This window comes from Amyelois transitella, chromosome Z, assembly GCF_032362555.1.
Source record: "Amyelois transitella isolate CPQ chromosome Z, ilAmyTran1.1, whole genome shotgun sequence".
NCBI lineage: Eukaryota > Metazoa > Arthropoda > Insecta > Lepidoptera > Pyralidae > Amyelois > Amyelois transitella.
In genome coordinates, this window is record NC_083535.1 from 5,583,986 (window position 1) to 5,605,229 (window position 21,244).

General features: G+C 34.1%; 1 protein-coding gene and 1 long non-coding RNA gene across 5 annotated transcripts in view; both read left to right on the forward strand.

Moving 5' to 3' along the window:
* The first annotated feature begins 727 nt into the window (after positions 1 to 727).
* LOC132903970 (uncharacterized) lies at positions 728 to 8,792 on the forward strand. Its single transcript, XR_009657543.1, has 3 exons — positions 728 to 839; positions 3,580 to 3,755; positions 8,643 to 8,792. It is a non-coding gene; the product is annotated as an uncharacterized LOC132903970 (long non-coding RNA).
* Positions 8,793 to 11,573: 2,781 nt separating this feature from the next.
* The window catches only part of LOC106134014 (peptide transporter family 1), a 29,696-nt gene continuing 20,025 nt past the window's right edge, over positions 11,574 to 21,244 (forward strand). For 2 of the 4 annotated variants that reach the window (XM_013333958.2, XM_060953553.1), the window contains exon 1: positions 11,574 to 12,082. In XM_013333958.2, the coding sequence (XP_013189412.1) occupies positions 12,020 to 12,082 (63 nt within the window). In that variant the 5' untranslated portion in view covers positions 11,574 to 12,019. Of the gene's footprint in view, positions 12,083 to 13,966; positions 14,161 to 21,244 lie in introns of those variants that run through there. The other 2 variants (XM_060953554.1, XM_013333959.2) reach the window with 2 other exon arrangements.

The window sequence follows — 21,244 nt, forward strand, 5'->3', positions numbered from 1 at the left end:
ACGCACCCCGCCCACCGCTTAGCATTCATCACATCATTTGATAAATAATGATGCCCACTGTACAAAAACCGAATTTATTCGATAAAAACATATTCGGTCTTGTAACAATTATTTAATATTATTTATTGAAATTAGTGTCAAGAAAAATAGCGAATTTTTGAAAATGTTAAAACTAACTAAATTGAGATGCCTTAAATTACTTGTCCTCGGTGCAAGTCTCATACAACAATTTTCTCATTTTATAGTATATTATTCAATGTTGATACTAGAGAATGATCGCGGCTCCCTCCGCGTAATAATAAAATAACCATAATTCCCATTCCCGCTTAAATTCCGGGAAAATCCCTATTAGTCCCTAGAACACTTAACGAATTACATATTAATTTACTTAAACCGGCTAAGTGGTTTAACCTGCGCATTAATATGTCAGTCATTCATTTTCTTCACTACATAATATAAAACAAAGTCGCTATTTTAGTCTGTTTGTCTGTATGCTTAAATCTTTAAAATTACGCAACGGATTTTAATGCGGTTTTTTGTAACAGGTAGAGTGATTCAAGAGGAAGGTTTTTATGTATAATTTTTTTCCGAATTTTGCACCCGTGCGAAGCCGGGGCGGGTCGCTAGTCCTTTATAAATTTAGATGATTATTATTTGATTTTCCGATTCGACTGGTATGTGTGACATCCCTACACACTACGTATGTCATAGGTTATGTCATTGTCAAACAGAATTCAAACGAAAACAAACAAAACAACTTAGTAACCTCAAAATTTTTAGCTTTGAAAATGCTCTTAATTTTAAATGTGTTATAGTAAAATCAAAAAATATTCTAACCCGTAAGTATTTAACTTGTAGTTGATAAAAGTAAATTGTTTTTACCTAACATTGAAAAAGTCAATGACTAGAAATATTTTGAATTCTATGGCTGGTGGTGGTGAACAAATATTAGAAGCGTAAGAATTAAAAAATCCTGTCTATTGTAGTCGGGATGTCTCCTTGTATACGAAACCTCTAATCTCTGGAACTGCTGGACGGATTTCGAAGAAACACACTGACAACTAGAATAACGTCATGTTCATATGTCCACTGAATGCCATGAACAGTAATTTTGTTTGCTTGTCGATCTACATCATCAACCTCTTGGCATTAAACCGGGTTGCATGTCTTTCTCTCAGGAGTAGGGCCTTGAAACTTGGTAAAGAGACTTCTTCCTTCTGGGGCTCTTACTTTATTAAAGGCTGACTCTAAGCGGACATATTGAAATTGAAAAATATGTATTTTTGAAAGCATACAATGTGTGTGTTATTTGTGAGTAATGAACAAGAATATAATACAACCTGTTGCTTCTTTATTATAAAGGTGTATTCCTTAACATACTCCCCTAAGAAGATTTCTGTTCTTCAACCATGTAGATCTTCTTTGGTAAACAAAGGATGTGATGTAAATGGTCTTAAGTAACTAAATGAGATTTTGTACAAGATATATAACTGTATGTTTTCCAAATAAAATAAAAAATAATTGAACCAAGGGCTGTTGATAAGATCCTGTTGTTGCTTTGAAAGCTGCAACTCTTGGAATCCCATTGGGTCCTGGATATAGTTTTTGTATTTGCCCATTGCACCAGCATAGCAGTGAAAGAGAGTCATCACACAAAAATAGGTTGCCAGAGTTGGTTCTTGATATTCTTCTTCTTAGTCGTGTCACTTTTGACAGAGTGGTCGTGGTCATCATGTAGTGTTGGAGGCGGGCGCCAATGTGCGCCTTACGATGTCCCGCCATTTCTCCCTGCTGGAAGTCATCCTGCTGCACTCGTTAAGTGAACCGCCAATCACAGACTTTATTTGGTCGGTCCATCGCATGGGTGACCTTCCGCGCGGTCGAGAGCCTTCCACTTTACCCTGGACAACAAGCCGTTCTATGGATCCGTTGCCTCTCCTTGTAACGTGTCCAAAGAATGACTTTTATGCCTAATCAAAAATTCAAAGAGTATGTAAAGAAAGTACATAGAGATAGGCTTACAAACTTGAGATTATTATTTTAGGCGATGGGTTAGCAACCTGTCACTATTTGAATCTCAATTCTATCATTAAGCCAAATAGCTGAGAGTGGCCTATCAGTCTTTTCAGTCTACCCCACTAGGGATATAGACATAACCATATGATAAGTTTAATCTGTGACATTAATGTTTGCTTTGTCTAGCTTCCACTTAGTTCACATTTGCAATTCAGATACATATTGCCTTATTTGTTTGAGGCTAAATATTGTTGAACGCGTGAAGTTCAAGTGAAGTGGTCAGGGTCAGGTCAACCTATCGGACATAGGGTAAAGTTTCATTATTTCGATATACATTTGGCGCATAATTTGTATTTTGAAACTACTCTAAATTTTTCTTTAATTTAGATTTAAATATTGGGCAATCATACATGTGATGGTTTTGATTACATCTTACCGTAGAAGTGTTTTAATATTGATGATGACGATTTCAAATATTTTTTGACACCAGTATTGTTCGAACCTTGTGGGGATCTCGTCTTAGAATCAGATTACGCAGTGTAACCTCGAGATCAAAAGCACGATCAATTTAAAACTTCTTAAACTCCTCTTAACTAGGAATAACATATAAGTTATTTCTTTGTTCTTCCCATTTCATAATAGTGTGTTCAGTTTTGACGAAGTCATAAATATAACTAAAGTATCCCAGTGGCCTGTAGGCTGCCCTAAACTTGCTAATGCCCGTAAGTTTTTGGTAACATGATCGACGACCAAAAATCGCATGGACGTGTAAGATTCACTGGCACTTTATTGCATGTAAAGAAAAGACTGGAAGTATCAAAAATACCGTTTTATTATATCAAAATACTACATATAATAAAACGGTAAAAATATTTTGTATGTACATTTAATATTATGACTGAAACGGATAGAGAATTTTTTTTTACATTTTTTGTCTGTCTGCGTGTATCTGACTGTATGATTAAGATTCAACTCGAAATTTACGCGGACGAAGTCGCGGGCAACAGCTAGTCTAAACTATCCGAATTCATCAATTCTATCTGAGTGTGCAGTTATCAAATTTAAGATGACATACTGTCAAATGTGTTATTACATACTAGCTGTGCCTGCGACTTCATCCGCGTGGAATTGTTATTTTGAGCATCATTGAAGCCCTCAAGGATGAATAATTTTCCCCGTTTTTTTTCACATAGTCCATTTTTTGTTTTCTCGTTAAAGTTGCAGCGTGATGTTATATAGCCTAAAGCCTTCCTCGATAAATGGTATATTCAACGCAAAAATAATTTTTCATTTCGAATCAGTAGTTCCTAAGATTAGCGCGTTCAAACAAACAAACTCTTCAGCTTTATAATGTTAGTATAGATTATCACGCAAATTCTATTGGATGGATTTTGATGAAACTTACGTACACGGGAAGAATAATGCCTGGAATAGAACATAGTTTATTTTTCTTACAAAAGCAAAGCTCGGAAGCGCAGCTGTTAAAAAACGAATAAATTCTAAAGACAAAAAAAGGAAATTATAATAATGGAAAGTTAAAGTACCTATCTCTTTGTTTACAAGATTTGCTGTCTTGCCCATTGGAGACATCACAAATTAACTGTCACAGCTGGTGACCCGCGAGCAAGCGACGTAAAGCTGTCCGTGTGAGAAGCAAATCGTCCTGAGGTCGAAATGAAAAGTTGTTGGGAATGAGGGGAATGCGCGGTATAAAAACAATTTCACCAGCTCCACAACCAGTAAGAATTTTAGCTTCTATTATAATGTTATGAAGCGACACCACTTTAAGGCAGTCCCATTACAAAATGGAATGTCTACTTTTAGAGCAATTGTATGCGCGGGCAGTCCAGATGCCGAAAGTGAATTAAGGAACTCTACCGAATAAGTACCGATGCTGCAAGCATCGGTACTATCTAATTTTGCCAGCGGCTACAATCGCGTTATTTCTTAAATTCTCGTGGCGCCATCTCGTATCGGATGGTCAAAAAATAAATATCTAAACCACGGGAACTAAATCAATGGTGAAATGGTAAGTACTGGCGTTACTACATGTGTGTTATTCCTGCTAATCTTGAGGAGCATGGCAACCGTCGCCGATGCGGGGCGCGTCAAACTACCTACATAAAAAAAATTCTTCTCAAAGATGTGGTGAAACGGTAAGTGCTGGCGAAACTAAATCAATGAATAAAAGAAGTTTTAATTATATAATTAATAAAAAATTTTGCCAGCGGCTACAATTGTGTTATTTCTTAAATAAATAAAGCATAATTAATTTAATCAATAAAATGCTATTTTTTCAATCATAATAAATATGATAATTAATTATTTATAGCTTTTTATATCGATTCAAAAATGACGAAGTTCCATACAAACTTGCACCCCCTATTTCATTCCCTTGGGATAGAATTTCAGGATAAAAAGTAGCCTATATTCTAATCCAGGTTACTAACTATATCTGTGCCGAATTTCGTTCAGATCCGTTCGGTAGATTTTGCGTGATGCGCGTACAAACATACAGACAGACAGACGGACAGACAGACAAAAATTTAAAAAAAAAATTGTTTTGCCTTCTATTGACCCTAAAAAGACCCCTTACAATATTTTTTCTTAAATATCTTCAATGTATAGACAATGTTCAGTTACAGTTTTATTATATGTATGGATGTATGGATTAAAATTTTTGCCAGCGGCTACAATTGTGTTATGTCTTAAATTCTCATGAGGCGCCATCTCGTATCGGGTGGGCAAAAAATAAATATCTTAACCACGGGAACTAAATAAATAAACAAAGCATAATTAATTTAATCAATAAAATGCTATTTTTTCAATCATAATAAATATGATAATTAATTATTTATAGCTTTTTATATCGATTCAAAAATGACGAAGTTCCATACAAACTTGCACCCCCTATTTCATCCCCTTGGGATAGAATTTCAGGATAAAAAGTAGCCTATATTCTAATCCAGGTTACTAACTGAACATAAAATATCTGTGCCGAATTTCGTTCAGATCCGTTCGGTAGATTTTGCGTGATGCGCGTACAAACATACAGACAGACAGACGGACAGACAGACAGACAAAAATTTAAAAAAAAATTGTTTTGCCTTCTACTGACCCTAAAAAGACCTCTTACAATATTTTTTCTTAAATATCTTCAATGTACAGACAATGTTCAGTTACAGTTTTATTATATGTATGGATGGATAATTCCTTAATTTTGTGATCTGTCATTTGATGGAGCTACGCATCGTAAATAAATATTTTAATATAGCATGCATATAACATGCTTTTGGCTCTGATATTTTTACTGTTATTAAGTAAGAATATAAAAAAAAATGAATAGTATATCTATTAAGAAATTTATTAGTTTTGAGGTATTCTACACTGAACTATAAAGAGACTTACTCCGTTTTTATTGACGTACCTGAACTACTTGATAAAATTATTTAAAAAAAAAAAGATAATAGAATATAGTCTAAGTAGCTCACTGCACTCCAACGATGGCAGCTGAGTGTTTACGTTACAATCGATGATGTTTGATCATTGACAACGAAGCATAAGCCCCGTTATTCACAGGCAAGCTGATATAATCGACAAAATCGTCTAAGTTTCGAGTAAGAACTATGATGTAAGGAATGGTTTTATATCATAGTTCTTACTCGAACTATATAAAGTATATCTATGTAGACAGAACCTTGCTAATACTTCGATTTTAAAAATATTATTTTATTGTTAACATAAACTGCTAGCTAGTATCAACGGTAACATAGACCACTTTAAGAATGACAAATGTAGTCAAAATTATCCCCAAACTGGCGGTTATGAATATGAATTCTCCTTTTGTAATAACTTTAAATATAATGTAATGTCAGGAACAATTGGTGACTGTTTCTTGTTAACTTGTTTATGCACGTTTTGCATAGTGACTAAGCAGTTTTGAAAAAATCTTTCGGATATCGATAAAAATTAGGACAGGACGTATTTAGGGAGTTGAATAGGAATAAACAAGGCCCTTATCTGATGAACTATGCTGCGAGGTGATGCTTTTGATACGCCATTGCTCTGAGGTGTCCTATGCGCAACCTTGATTCCAATACAAAAAACTCCAAGATTTGTCTGCACTTCCCCGGTATGTTGTGTCCTTAGATTGCGTCTTGCGCGATATAGATTTGATATAAGAAATCCCAGATCCTTTAGGTTAGGTATCAGTGATGACTTGGAACAATTACTAGGCACACTTTATTCGACAGAAAAGAACGTATTACACTGTCTTGTCATGGTCGTCAATTTATGTCTCGTAGAAGACGCATTGGAATTTGAAAAAAGAAAGTCACTCAAGAAAAATGTCGAATTTAATGTGAATTTTGATAGCGCACAAAACTTGTGTTACTTTATGAGTAATCAACAATATAAAACAAAATGTAGTTATACAAATTATTAAAAATGTTGATATATCCTTTTGCTTCTTACATTCATCAGGCGCTTTCCTGAACAAAGGCTTATAGATAGTTACACTCTTTTATTATCATATCCATATATAACTTTGTAAATGGCTGGCCGCAAAGATTTTTAGTTTTATCTTCGTCAGGCATAGGGAACGAATTAGATATAATGTGAGAAAAGAGGCACAGCACATACAACATCATCCATTGACTGAAGTACGCCTGGCTCGCTTAATCTCAATAAAACAAGCCATATAATAGGTGTTTAGTTATTAATAAGACATGAAATAAAACAAAGAATACAACATATCTTCAGAAAATCTGCGATGTTATCCTTTGCGACTACCACATTTCGCGGTTGAGGTACTCTTAGTGTTGAAAATCTTCTTCAGTTGTTGTAAGAGTGCCTTGTAGTTATTTTTGTCCCTAATAAGCTTGCTGTCGCTCAATTGACTAAGTACCTCTTGCGCCTTCAGAGATAAGACTGTGGTATGCTTGTCGCCGGATGGTGTATTTGCCTGCAATTTTAACAAGAAGTTTTGTAACACTGCTACATAGGTAGTTTCATTGTGTACTAACCTCTTCTCTTTCCCTGAGATCCCTGGTCCCAATTATTAATACTATTAATAATTTTATACTTTAATAATAGTGTAACCTTAAAGGTCTGTGATCATAGCTATCATACCGATTTTCCGTCGTAAATTCGAAACGGGATCAACACATAAGCTCCAGGTTTAGGGCTCTTCCTATAAGACTCTTTCCGGATGGCTCTTTTTCGCTTACAATCCTGAAGTATTGTACAGTGATTTGTTAAGGGCTATTTCCTTTATTTTAATATTATATTTTGATTATTTTAATTTTTTGATCATTCGGGAAAGCAGTAGATAATGTTAGCTGTCATTTTATTTAGTTAGTTTTAGTTAGTTTAGTTAGTTCTGTAAACTTTTTATACTTACAGCATTCACAAAGTTAATAGAAAACAACACCAAGGCAAAAAAGTAAATCAAATAAAGTTGAGTCATCTTCGTCATTGCCAAATTCTTATATATGTTCGAATGGTTTTGAAAGTTTTTGTATTATTGCGTAAAAATGCATTTTGTATTTCCAATAACTATAAAACTTGGGTAAGCTATCAAAATATGTTTCTCAATACAATTTTGTTTAAAACAATTGTAAATCCAAGATGAGGCCCGTTCACCATCTGATTTATTTCTTCATCGTATTTTGCTTTGCTGTCTACTTATCAAGTGCCGTAAGTGTCTTCTTCCTCGTGGCTTTAGTCCCGTTTGCATCTTCACCCCTCTGGAGAGGAGCCCGGGATATGCCTTTGACCATGGATCCTGGATTAAGTGAGTCAGGTTTTTACATGAAGCGACTCCCATCTGACCTCCGCAACCTTTGCAGGTAAATCTAACCCATATTGGATCTATGGTTACACATCCAGTTGCCTGAATTCGCAGGTTTCCTATTAGTAGTATTCTAGTATTCAATCTAATGTACTTATATAACTTCGAAAAGAGTCATTGGAGTGACATTTCAGAGGTGGCATTTGAACCTGTGCCTTTCTGCGCATCACGCATCGGTGGTCGATTCGGTAAAGTGCCCGGTTATTTAAACCGACTTTACCGTTACGTACGTACCGTATAAAAATTTAAAAAAATACGCTCTTTAGTGTCTTCTCCATTGAATTATAATTGAAGGTGGTATGTACTTTGTCCCGTTAGAACTTAAGATTTTTGTTTGTTGTTTAGACATTTTGGGGGATTCCAGTTTATCCTGTCGTAATCCAGCCTCCTGCGGAATTAATTAATACTCAGATTCAGGGAGCCTTTGACCAATACCGTTCTATATTCAGAAGAACAGTTGATATGTTTAATTCTTCTTGGCAAAACAACCCAAAAGACTTTATTGTGCAGAAGAACTAGGTGTCATTAACTTGCATATGGTGCGTGCTCATTAAGTCTTAACTATTGATGGCGTATTTCCAGAACCAAGACGTATGACCTTTTCACAGATAACGCCTTTTTTAATCCGTGTGATAAGGGTTTGCCACATAGAATAATATTATGCATTACTCCAATTTATTGTTATTAGGTATCTACCTTTATGCATAATATCAATAAACCCTAGCAAACGAAAGATTTCGTAGATTTGTGTTAAAAACCAATATTTCTTTTTCAGTGTAAGGGATCTGGTTGCAAAGATAGTAAGGACCCAGTGGACATAACTGACAAATTTATCAAAGTGCCAGTACCGAAAAGAAAATTCTTGATGCGGCTCAAGGGTAGCACGTCTGTTTATCTTAAATAAAATCTCATGTTCCACTCGTGATACTTGTTTTTTAATAATAACAATTTAGGGTTAACCTACTAACAGAACATCAACAAAGCACCCTTTGATGTTCTGTTACATAGTTTATAATTTTTTTACATTATCTGTTCTTATATAGATACAATTATTCCACATGTACATTAATACAATAAATAGTACGTGTGTGATGTCTTGTCATTGTCATTGTTGTGTCATACACGAGGTGTAAATGTTCAACCTTGTTGTTAATATACATACATACATACATACATAAAATCACGCCTCTTTCCCGGAGGGGTAGGCAGAGACTAATTTTGCAGAGTTACTAACTGTAGTATACTGTAGTTAGTTTTCTAACTGTCAGAGTTGTTAATATTTTAGGCAAATAAGACCTGAGTGGTCGAATGCACTCGTTGCTAATTTGTAAATTTCAGGAGCATTGCGGTGTTTTACGTTCATTCAACGTTCAATTTAATTCTTCCTCCTTTCCTCCTGTTGCGGTAGTCTGTACTTTCTTAACTTCAGAGCCTTAATTTTTCAAGAATGACAATTTGTCAGTTTGAAAATTTCAAGTAAAAAATACTATGAAAAAAATCAGAATAATAATTCAATAATTTTAGCAATAAATTTATCGTTTAAGTACCACGAGAATCTGTCACAATGTACGCTAACGAGTTTCGCCCCTACTATGTCCTAATAAGAAAGGAAGAAGAAAAAGGCGATAAGTTCGCGAGGATCAACATGCAAGTGAAACATCAAGCTATAAAGGAGCCCTTAAACCCTTTTACCAAGAAGGATGCTACTTCTCAAACTTACCCGACGACGCTAATACCTGCTGCCCCTAGGAAAGCATGCTGCTTCTACTGCTCATAAAGAGGATTAAAACTTAGAGACTTACATAAAAATGGATTTGACAAAAAGAAAAAAGCGCTCAATAATGCAATTACTATGTATAGTCTGGGGAAGGTGCTTAGGCGACGCTTTTGGGGCTTCTGTGAAATTAATCGGCTATCACAAAGCATCCTCCAACGTGTATCTGTTCTGCTTGCAAACGTTTCGTCATCTATCAAATTATCTATCTATAACACTAACAGATTTGGACCAGGCGCACGCTATACAAACCGAACTGAAGACGACTTTTTCGAGTCTAGGTTAGTACCTATGGGTTTGTAGTCTGTCATAGGCATTCGAACTAGATTTATTAAATAGGTATATGGGATAAGATATAATATAACGCATTCAGCTTAATTGCTGTTATATAATATCCTGTGCACAAGCATAATTTCTGTGTTCCGCCTAAGAACATTTAAGTCCTACTTATCACAGAATAAGGTTCAGTCCTCATCGTCTCACAGGTTTGGTAAGTACCTACCTACACCTCTGCCGTTGTTGCTAGGAATATTTATTTCAATTTTCTTTATACAGTTCTCCTAGTCAAGTTTGTATATTTTTTTCAGATTTCACAGCAGAAACATCGAAAGAACTGCAACCAATAAATGAACAGAAAAAATTTAATTAAGAGATCCCGTGATGCAATAGTATTTTCCTATTTTACATGAATTTTTGTACCAATTAACATGTTACATCGAATATTTTCAGCCATTTTCTCTCAAAATGTTGTTTTTTTTTAATCTGGTAAGTATACCCGAAAACATTTTCATTTAGATATCGATTGTATTCTTGCAGAGGCGACAAGGTTTATGGCGTTTCGATATAAAAGTAATGCGTTGAATTAAAATTTCTGATAAATGGTTTGCATCAGAAATGTGCCAATGGTAAAAGGTATATTTTTGCTTTAGATAATCAACCTTACTTACCTTGAGTACAACTAACCTCAACCAAAACAGTTTAAGTACTTAGTTGGTAATAGTAACTGGTAGTCTCATATGTCTATACCCATGTGTGATCATATAATTATGTACAAAATTTACTTTTATTTTTCGGTTTTGTCCTGTATCTGAATAGATACAGGATAGAATCCTGTCTTGAAATGCCACAAAATATTGGCTCCTGCGTGTTATAATAATAACTTTTCGGTACAAATTACGCCGCGTGTGACAGACTACGCACTACTCGTAGGTATCTATAACCTATTTATCAATTTTGTTCAAACTACCAATTCTTTTTAAAGTTTCTTTAAATTAAATGTACAATTTTTTGGATCATTCTAAAGTGAGAGAGGGTGGGGACTTAGTTTTTACTACTAAACGGTTATATGATCGGAGTGCTTCTTCTTCCTAACGTTAGTCGGGAGGAATGGAGCCTACGTTGGGCCTGTGTATGTAGTGCTACTCGGAATAAAATGGCTGTGACTTTTATGAATGGATATGACAAAAGGGTTAAATAAGTGGATTGTAGACATTCGGCTACGGAACCCACAATAACCGCTACTGGTTGTGATAAGATAATACTAGAGCTTTATTTGATTCATAAACAAATAGTGGTTGCAAAACATAGGCATGTGAGTCAGAAAACCGTCTGCTTATTTTATTGGAAAAAATAATGTTAATATAATGAGCAAGGTTTAAAAATTCATTCAGTACAGCCATAGAATCAAATTCGAATAGACAGACACAGAACAGTCGGTGTTGTCTTCCTCGTCCACAAAAAAGTTCGACAATGACAAAGCACTTAATAATAATAATATCGTTTAGCTGAAAAAATTGCGTCACTCTTAACAGTCATGAGACATCGCATCTTAATAATTTGATCTATTGGATGACTAAAGCGGCTATAAATAGTACAATGCCTTCGGCAGCGTCAATGTTGAAGTAAATGGGTATTACCTACTTTAGTTGCTTCTATGCTGTGATTCGCATTATTATACCGCCCGATAAACTACATAAAAAAATGTATACGTGAAATGAAAAATAGCGAACGTAATTAAAGTTAAAGTTGATAAAGTGATTTACAAAATACTTAGATGTATTTGTTTATAACTATTTTAACAAAAAATGCTCATACGGATATTACCTAATTAAAATTCACACTTAAAAAATCGTTATCATTAAAATACTGTGACAATCATCACTATGATGATAAAGATCGTACATAATTAGTGATTCTTATTTGAGAAGTGTTTTGTGAGCAATGCCTTCAATATCATAATTATACAGTGTGTTTGTCTGGGCTCAACCTGGCCAACATTGCACGTGAAACGTTCACATTTTATCAGTGTTTTCGTGTTATCAGGCCTTTCGTTATACTGTGCACTACTTATTCATTAAGACAGTGTTGTAAAATTCGACATGCGGCTTGAAGGAACAGATGAAGAAGGGAGCGACTTGCTCAATAAAAAGAGGAATGTTAAGGTATTTTATACAAACGTTCTTTTCACTAGCTCAAAGCTTCGTTTCAAAAGTTTGACAGAAAATCTGTTTTAGCCTAGTCATTATGTCTATCTGCCTTTGTGCGTGTTTCACCGAAATCCGTTAACGAGCGAGAAAATAGGATTTAGGCGGATCTAAACCCGAACAATTACGGTCCACAAAGCTATTTACATATGTAAGTATTCAGCATTTTGAATGAAATGAAATTTAATGCCTAGCTTTAAAATATAACTTTTAATTGATAGATGGATCTCTTTTATTACAGAAGATGATTTATCTCGTTGATGTCCTTTCATTGTTTTAGAAGAAACCCATGTGATCAGGAGTAGAACGTGGCCGACGCTATTGTTATTGCAAATTATTATGAAATTTCTGTCACTAGCCTTGGATCCGGTGCCAAATGAGACTTCACCTTCGATGTTTTCACTATAATTATGGATCACCTATAATAATACATACATACAAACATATAGTCACGTCTATATCCTTTGCGGGGTTGGTTGAGTTGGTTGCGGCCACGTTCAGCTGTTTTGTATTAATGCTAAAATTGAAATTGAAATAGAAACAGGTTCCATCCCATCCCTTAAAAAAAGAATCAAGTTAAAAGTTTATAAGCCTATCCCTAAGTCGCCTTTTACGACATCCATGGGGATGTGATTGAGTAGTCTTCATTTATTTTGTATAGGTGTCGGGAACCTTTTATTATAATAGAAATTTGAATTAATATTTTATATTATTCCCATTTCTATGAATATCATCGACTTTGCCAGTTTGAATTAATGACTATTTACCAAAAAAATTTTTCGCAATGTGTTCTTTCAACTACAGAGTTGTTGGACTAAAACCCTGCACGGTAAATTTTTAAATAAAACAGCTTACTTTTCCTTTTACAAAATCATCACAACGATAATTTATTTGTAGGTTTTAACTTGTTGAAATGCTGCTTATATCTAAGCCTTTAATTTCAATTGATGCAGATTCTTTTATAATTTTATTTCTTTTTCTCTTCCAGGTAATTTTTATTAAATACGTATTTTTTTCATATTTACTCTCTGTGACTTCTCTCATTTTTTTTTATTCGTTTAAATATTTTCATTCCATCTATTACGTTTGATTCAAAATTCTTACGGAGGCGATGCCTCGGGCTGAAGCTAGTAACATTTGTGATCGTTAGTCCTTTTCAAGTCGTGACATTGAAATTCAACAGTCTACTTAGTCTTAGTATTGAGCTCAAAGACACCTACTTTAGATAGTATTGTGATATTTATCAAATACTTCAGTTTATGCTTACTTACAGCTCGTTCACCTTTGAGGAATGCTCGATAAGGAACGGATTTAACATTCGCAAGTTAAATGGAAATCCAATTACCTGCGCACAAAATAAATTCAAAGATTTAGTTAAAAATGTTGGAAAAATTTTCCTAATAAATAATATTACTAGCGGATAATTTAAACAAATTTCACAGACATTATATACTGATGTTTTATGGAGAAAGTGGTTCAGTTGTATCTTTGACAGAAATCATCTAAGAAGCTGTGCAGAAAATTTGATCACTAGACAAAAACTAACACGTACCGTAACTAAGATAGGTATAGGTATTAAGTATAGTTTCTAAACAAGAATTTGGACTTGAAAGATAAACATCAAGTTGTGACTCAAGTTTTACAATGCACAACAAATATGAATGTTATATCAAATGAAACTTCTGAAATATCATTGATATTTTGTTGCCTTTTAGTTGTTCCGTTGTCATTGAGGACAGGTCAACGTCTTAATATGAATGGGTCCTGTGGCACGCGACGTCGTAGGTATTAGTCGTATCGTCTTCAGCCTCGTGCCTGTCGATTGATGAAGACGCAATGGCGGGGCAATCCATGGCGATCGCGCCTCGCACGCGCACCAAAAGACACTGACAGTCAGAGAAATCGCGCCCGCGCCATAGCACGCGCATCGTTGGAAATTTGAAAACATGCTATAACAGTGCCAACTACGATTTACTTTTTATTTTGTGCTATTTAACAGATACCCTGCCTGTTTGACCATGGAAAAACCTTCAGGGGTTAGTATTTTCTTTTTTTAATTGCACAGCGATTTTAATTGCGATTTGATTGTTTAATGACTTAGGTGTAAATAATCAAAACAATAAAATTTGTTTTAATGGCCTAGTACCTAGGTTCCATCTAATCTGGTCAATGCGAAGGTATATTTGCGGATTTAAGAGGTTTTTAAATGTTGTCTCTAGGTATTATATTACTTTTTTGTTTATGCTAACTCTTTAGTCTTGCATTACTTAAATACTAACGATGTTTTTGTTTTCTCACGCGCCCGTGTCTGCCCGAAGAGGTAGGTACGTTCGATTCTCATGCTTTTACTGCAATCCTATTGTGGCTTAAGACGTGTGTGGCGTCCGTAGTATCCTGGAGAGGATTTTATACATTTATGTGTATCCTATATAGGTATATATATATAAGACTATTGCAACGTGACTTGCTGTATGCAAGATATGTTAAATAGTTCGACTTACACAAAATTTGTTTGGGATCATTGGAACGGTGGTGGTTATGATTAGCTTTTAGTATACATAGATTAATGAAGCTTCGATATAATTGTTTTTGTGAAACAACATATGACCTGCATCCAATTCATCTGCATTGCCCAGCATAGGCCAAATTGTGGATATTTTTATTTATATTTCCTTTTTAAATATTTGAGTTTGTAATCTTGTCTTCGTTAAAAAAAAACTATGTGAAGAATTAAATTATCCTCTAATTTATGTAATTTCCCGGTGGTAAGTAAGCTGTTTTATTTACAAATGTTGTTTATTCTTTTATATAATGTGTTTTATTTTAAATTGAAACGTTAATGGAATCAACCCATTTTTTCTCAAACAGGTTTATTTCTTGTCTGACAAAAAAAATAAATTATAAAGAGTAATTAAGTCCAGTTAGATATACATATATAATGCTAAATGTCTTTCTTGCAATTACTTTATACTTAGGCAATATAACGCGAAAGTCAATATAGTAGATATAACAATGTAGTAGGTACCTAGTAGACCAAATTTTAATACGTCCATCAAACTGCGCGTGTAATGAAGCGTGTCGATACTATTCACTGAGTGTGCAACTGCCTTAGTCACACTTTCCTTTTTGGTAAATTATTCACATATTTAGGACAAAAACAAACGGGAAACTTCACATAAATAGGAACAGGCACGAACTCTTCCTCAGAAATTACTTATTACTAGGACAGGTACGTCCTAGTAATAAGTTTTGTTTAGGTTCACCTACTACCAAATTTTATTTAAGTGGAATATGACGTCATGCAGATGGCGACCCGAATTATTTAACCCTAGATCACTAACCTTATTTTACGACGTTTAATACTAACCTTCGTCGTTTCGACTACGCTCTATAATGGAGGGGGCTTAGAGGTTTATTAAAAAAATATATATTCTAATTAATGTTTTTATTTTAAAAACAAAGTATTAATCTTCATATTTAAAGATAATAATATACACTTTAACATTTTTTTTTATTCAAACAGTCTTATTAATGAGATCTCAGTTTACATGCAAAATCAACTTTTTCAAAATTTATAAACATAACGGTACATATTATATATAACATCAAATTGTTCTAAATAAACTGTTAATTATAAAAATAATATTTGAATAATCAATTAAAAACAAAATTTTGGCAATAGCTTAGGAACTAAAACATTTGTGACACACATCAAGTTTGTGTTCCCCACACAACGATTTATTGCACTTAGTGCACCTACTCTTAGTCATATAAGTATAATAAATGATTATCTTTCATTGCTGCAGATAATGTGAGAATGCCAATGAGAGCTCTAATTTCATTAGGATCGGTTGGTCTCTGTGTAGATTTGTATGTTTTATATTTATGAGATTTTATTGCTATCTCGGCATTGGTGTGGGTGACAATTAAATCAATCATATTATCAGTAATGAAACATGAAAAGCATCCCAGAGGCTCTAAAAGATTTTTACAAGAGCGTACAGGTCCAGGTCTTATATGAACTATGTTCCTTGAAGCTGTTCTGCTTAGTGACCTTGACTGTTGTGACGACCATTTGTGTTTATCTTTCCCACGAAGAATAGTACGCGATGGTCTTATAATCAAGTCGCTACGGTCTGCTGAAGTGCTAGGTGTCGCGTCATCAGTAGAACATGGTGGAGATGTATCACTTGCTCATCCGAAAGTTGCTCGTCATTCACAGTAAAAACTTCATCTTCACCCTCCGTTTCATACGCGGGATCAGCCTCAAGGTGGTCTTCGGGCTCACTCTCTGACAAATTTTCCTCCTCACTGTCATCATTTAATAACACCGCAAGGACCGCATCTAAAAAAATGAAATATTAGACACCATTATTAATCGAAAAAAGATAAAAGAACGTTATTTTAACTTAACTAAATAGTACAAAAAGTTACGTTACTACTAACCTTCGTCGATGCGACGAGCCATGGTTGCTGGAACGGTGCGCACAGCCCCCCTACGCACAGAACACTACCGTCCATCGCGAGGGCAACGGGTCGACTGGGATTAGCTAGAATTAGAAAACCGCACGGTCGCGCGCGCAAAAGTTATCGCGATTTTTTTGGTGACGCGTCGTCGAATCGACGAAGGTTAGTAATCTAGGGTTAATACAAGCATTTCCGCTTCGCATTCGTGAGAATTTCCAGAAAAAAAAATCCTGTGTATGAAATTCATTGAAATTGGTTCAGTAGTTTTAAAGTTTAATCGCTACAAACATACAAAATACAAATCTTTAGTATGACGATGAGCATTTTTGGTTGATATATAAAAATCATCGAAACCAATTAATAGGTAGACATTTAAGTACACTCATGAAACTAAAACCCATACGAAGTCGCGGGCAACAGCTAAATAGTTTAATTATTCGCTGCTGACCATGGATGTCACTCTGGCCTTGAATATATATTACTAACATAATTTATTTTATCTTTAACCGTTCAAATAAATCATAAAATGTTTTTACTCCCGTCATTATCGTTTTATAACTCTTAAAAAAATCACTGTCACGATTGTGTAACGTATAAGGTATAGTACTTAATTAAACTTTAACTTACTTTTTTGCATACACACCACGCCATTATGGGGTAGAAAGAGCCATTAGTCACAATTACAATTGTTTAAGACTATGGTTTATAATATGGACGAGATAAAGTGAGAAGAAAGCATTGCTATTTCAACCAGCCAATTGTCTTAAATCCAAATTTAAAGCCTTTGCCTTGATTGTCTACTATGGGAGCATTTTCATACCCAGATATTGCTAATCTTTATGTTCGCTAACAGTAGGTATATAATTCAGTAATTCTTACTGACAAATCACCTATTTATAAAGCAAATATCTAAACGTGGCTTTAGATGATTATTACCTTTCTAAGCGTTAAGAAAGAAAGAAAGAAATTATTTTTTATAGGAGCATAAAATAAAAATAAACATAACATAAAAATCGTATTCCAACTTTTATGGTACCGAATAGGTACACTACGCTTTATGTCATGGCATGATCATGACGCTGGTTTTAGTGGAAACTTATATTGTTAAAGTTATCGACCTAATGTTAGAGTGTGTTCCTCCAGTCCCAATTTTGATTCATTATTTTATGTCGCAAACAGATATTATTTTTTAATATTTATGGGTTCTTTCATTAGGCGTTGATTAATAACACGAGTATTACTTTAAACAACTTTAGACAATAAAACTGGATAAAGTAATGTGTTTGTCAAAATATGCTATTGTTTAAGACAGTTGAAGCAGTTATAATAGAGATTTTATCATCAATACAATTGGTTTCAGTATGAGAGTTATTCCGAATATATAGATTCCTGTGTTTTAATCATTGATTATTATCGTTGTTTTGCCTTGAGTCCTGGTTACGTCTTCATCATCATGATCTCTCTGAAGCCTGGGGAAAGGTTGTGCCCACTATATTGGAGTGAAGAATAATGCAGATTTACACGGAACCACTCCCGTCTGACTTCCATAACCTTACTAGAAAACCTCAACCACCTTGGAACAGAGTTGCATTTTCAGCGCAGTTTCCTTAAGATGTTTTCCTCTCAGTAAGAACATCGGTTAATTGTCAATCTAATTTTCGCGTAAATGGTTGTATAGTATATAAAACGTGAACAAACCAATGTATAAACTTAATTTCGCAAATTTATGTTGTGTAGTTGTAGTTCATCGGTTTTCATTTTGTTTTCATATGAAGTTGGTTCTAGAAATTGCGAATTACGTTATATCTAAAATTTAGTTTAGGCTTTTCCAATACATTTATTTACTTATTAATAACTTAATTTAGTCTCCTTATTGTTATTTTAATGTACTAGCTGATATAAGTATTTATCAAAATACGTTTAGAAGATTTTGCTTGAAAAAATAGTCACACCTACAGGATATAAAAGTACATATTATTAATGTTATTTATCTTGATATTATAGAATTTGATTTGAGTTCATCTGGCTATTCTTCCTTATCCCATATTACATAATATAAAAATATGATAACAGGTTTGTTCCTATCTTATCATGAAATTTATCAAAACCTCTTATTCGTTGTATATGAGTGTTTTCTTTATGACGTATAAGTCAATCTTAATATGCACAGAGCACGGACCATCGTCTGGGCGCAATCTTCTTAAATGCTCTGTGTTTTTTTGTATATAAAAATATTTTTTTGTAAACTCAAAATATTTAAATGTTCCGTATGTTATACTTACATAATACATACATATAGTCACGTCTATATCCCTTGCGGTAGATAGAGCCAACAGTCCTGAAGAGACTGACAGGCCACGTTCAGCTATTTGGCTTTATGATAGAATTGAGATTCAAATAGTGACAGGTTGCTAATCCATCGCCTATAATAAGAATCCCAAGTTTATAAGCCTATCCTTTAGTCGCCATTTACGACATCCACGGGATGTGAGATGGAGTGGCCCTATTCTTTTTATATTGGTGCCGGAAACCACACAAGTACGAGTATGCATAATAAACCAAACTACTTAAGTACGAGTATTGATGTGTAGTTACGTCTTTCGATATTAAATCATATTTCTAACAATGGACGATTAATAGATATTTGTTATTGAATGAAATAATACCTATGTTATTCTTAATTATCCAGGTATTTTTGCAACACAATAATTATAACGAGCTATTTTCATAAGCCTCAAACCACACTTGTACCAGCAAGCAATACCTACGCTTTTTTTAATGTGTTTCCCGTATGAGGTAATACTATTTGTAAAATTAATTTTCTATTTCGTGTTTTCTAAAGTAGTAAAACTCGTTAAAGTTTATAAAAAGATACTTCTACTACATCTGACCTAAATACATATAGCAGCTAGTAATTACCTAGGTACCTACGTCTTATAATAATCATTTTGTATCTAAGTTTACGATTTTAGAAAATAAATACTTCAAGTTAAATTTATATCAAAAATATCTTTTATTGTCAATGGATCTCTTATCTATTAATTATACGTGAAAGTGTCTTGAAAGTCAAATGCACGTTTAATTGCGAAATGGCATAATTTTGTGATTATCAGAGCGGTAAGCTGTCAACAGTTAATTGTAAGATATATTTTTAATAATAACTGTAGAATAATGAAACCGATAATTTCCGTTTTTGTGTGAATTTCTGGAAATCATCTCTTTGTGCATTCCTACATTCCCTAGCATAAGCCAAATTCAAATCTCATTACTAAACCCAATCGTTTGGGCTGTGGGTTGATGAGTTATTCGGTCAATCAGTTTCTTTAATATAAGTTGGTAGAACTTAATTACATGTATAAAACAGTATCGATGTTATGGTCGGCAAATAGTGGCTTCTTTTTTGCTGGGCTTATTATTTGAAAATTACCCACTTCTTTTCGCCACTGATATTCTTTCTTTACCTACCAAAAGTCGAGTAAAATTTAAATTTAAAAATAATTATCGTATAATAGAAAGTTAATTAAAGTACATTCATTATTAATTAACCGTAATATTTAGATGTTGCAAGATCTTCGCGGAAATTATCTATCGGATTTTACTTGCATTCCAAACGTGTTTCTTGTATGTAGTAATTACGATACCGATTTCTCGAATGAAATGGCTTGAGCATTGGTAGGTGCAAAAAATACTTGAGTATGTATACATTTTTCTTTATAAACGATAAACCTATTGTAATTATGCAGTTTGAAAAAGTAAAATTGGGGAATTCTATTTACCCATTTTTCGATCTCCCCGTAGGAACATAAATATACGAAAATAATTCTCCATCTTTTATATAAAAATAATAAGTTATCGATGCAAATAAAAAGTATGAAAACTTGTACATCAGGAAACCAATCGCTGAGGAAAAATACGTCGAAAGTAAATATATCATATTCGGGCTACTGGATGTGTAACCATGATCCAATATACATATGTTTGACTCCTCTGCAAAGGTTGCGAAGGTAGTGACTTCGTGTATAAAACCTGAATTACCACAGAATCATGGACAAAGGCGGGCTACGACCAGCGACCGCAGGCTCCTACGGAGAGGTGGAGACGCGACCGAGAACAACACCGGAAGGATGATAATGTGAAGAATAATGCTCAACATATTTAGTAAATACACCTGCGGTTGTTTTTTTTGTTTGATAAACCGTGTTTCTATTATCATGAGATGATGTCACAGGTGACATCGTAAATGATCTTGAATATCTACGTTTTTTATCCATCAGTGTTCTACTTATTTATTAAGCCTTGTCATTGCTAGATTCCATTGAACCTTGAACCCTTAGCTAGAACCACGATAGGTGAATTTAAATGTTAAAAATATTCTAGTAGATAAGAAGTTAGTATTAGTATTTAACTTTCCGCGGCTTACAAGTTTTTGGGAAAATTTAAATATTAGGACTGATATGTGATGGTTCAAATCAATCGGTGTGCGATTGCAACAGTCATGTGTATTTATGATTTAAATCTACATTAAATTCTAATGCTACTTACCTACAAAGGTACAGTGTCCTATACTTTCATACAAACTAAAATAATAGTAGGGTGCTCAAGTCTCTTCGTCTTAAATAGTCTGCAGAGGCAGACTGTACATACAAGTTAACT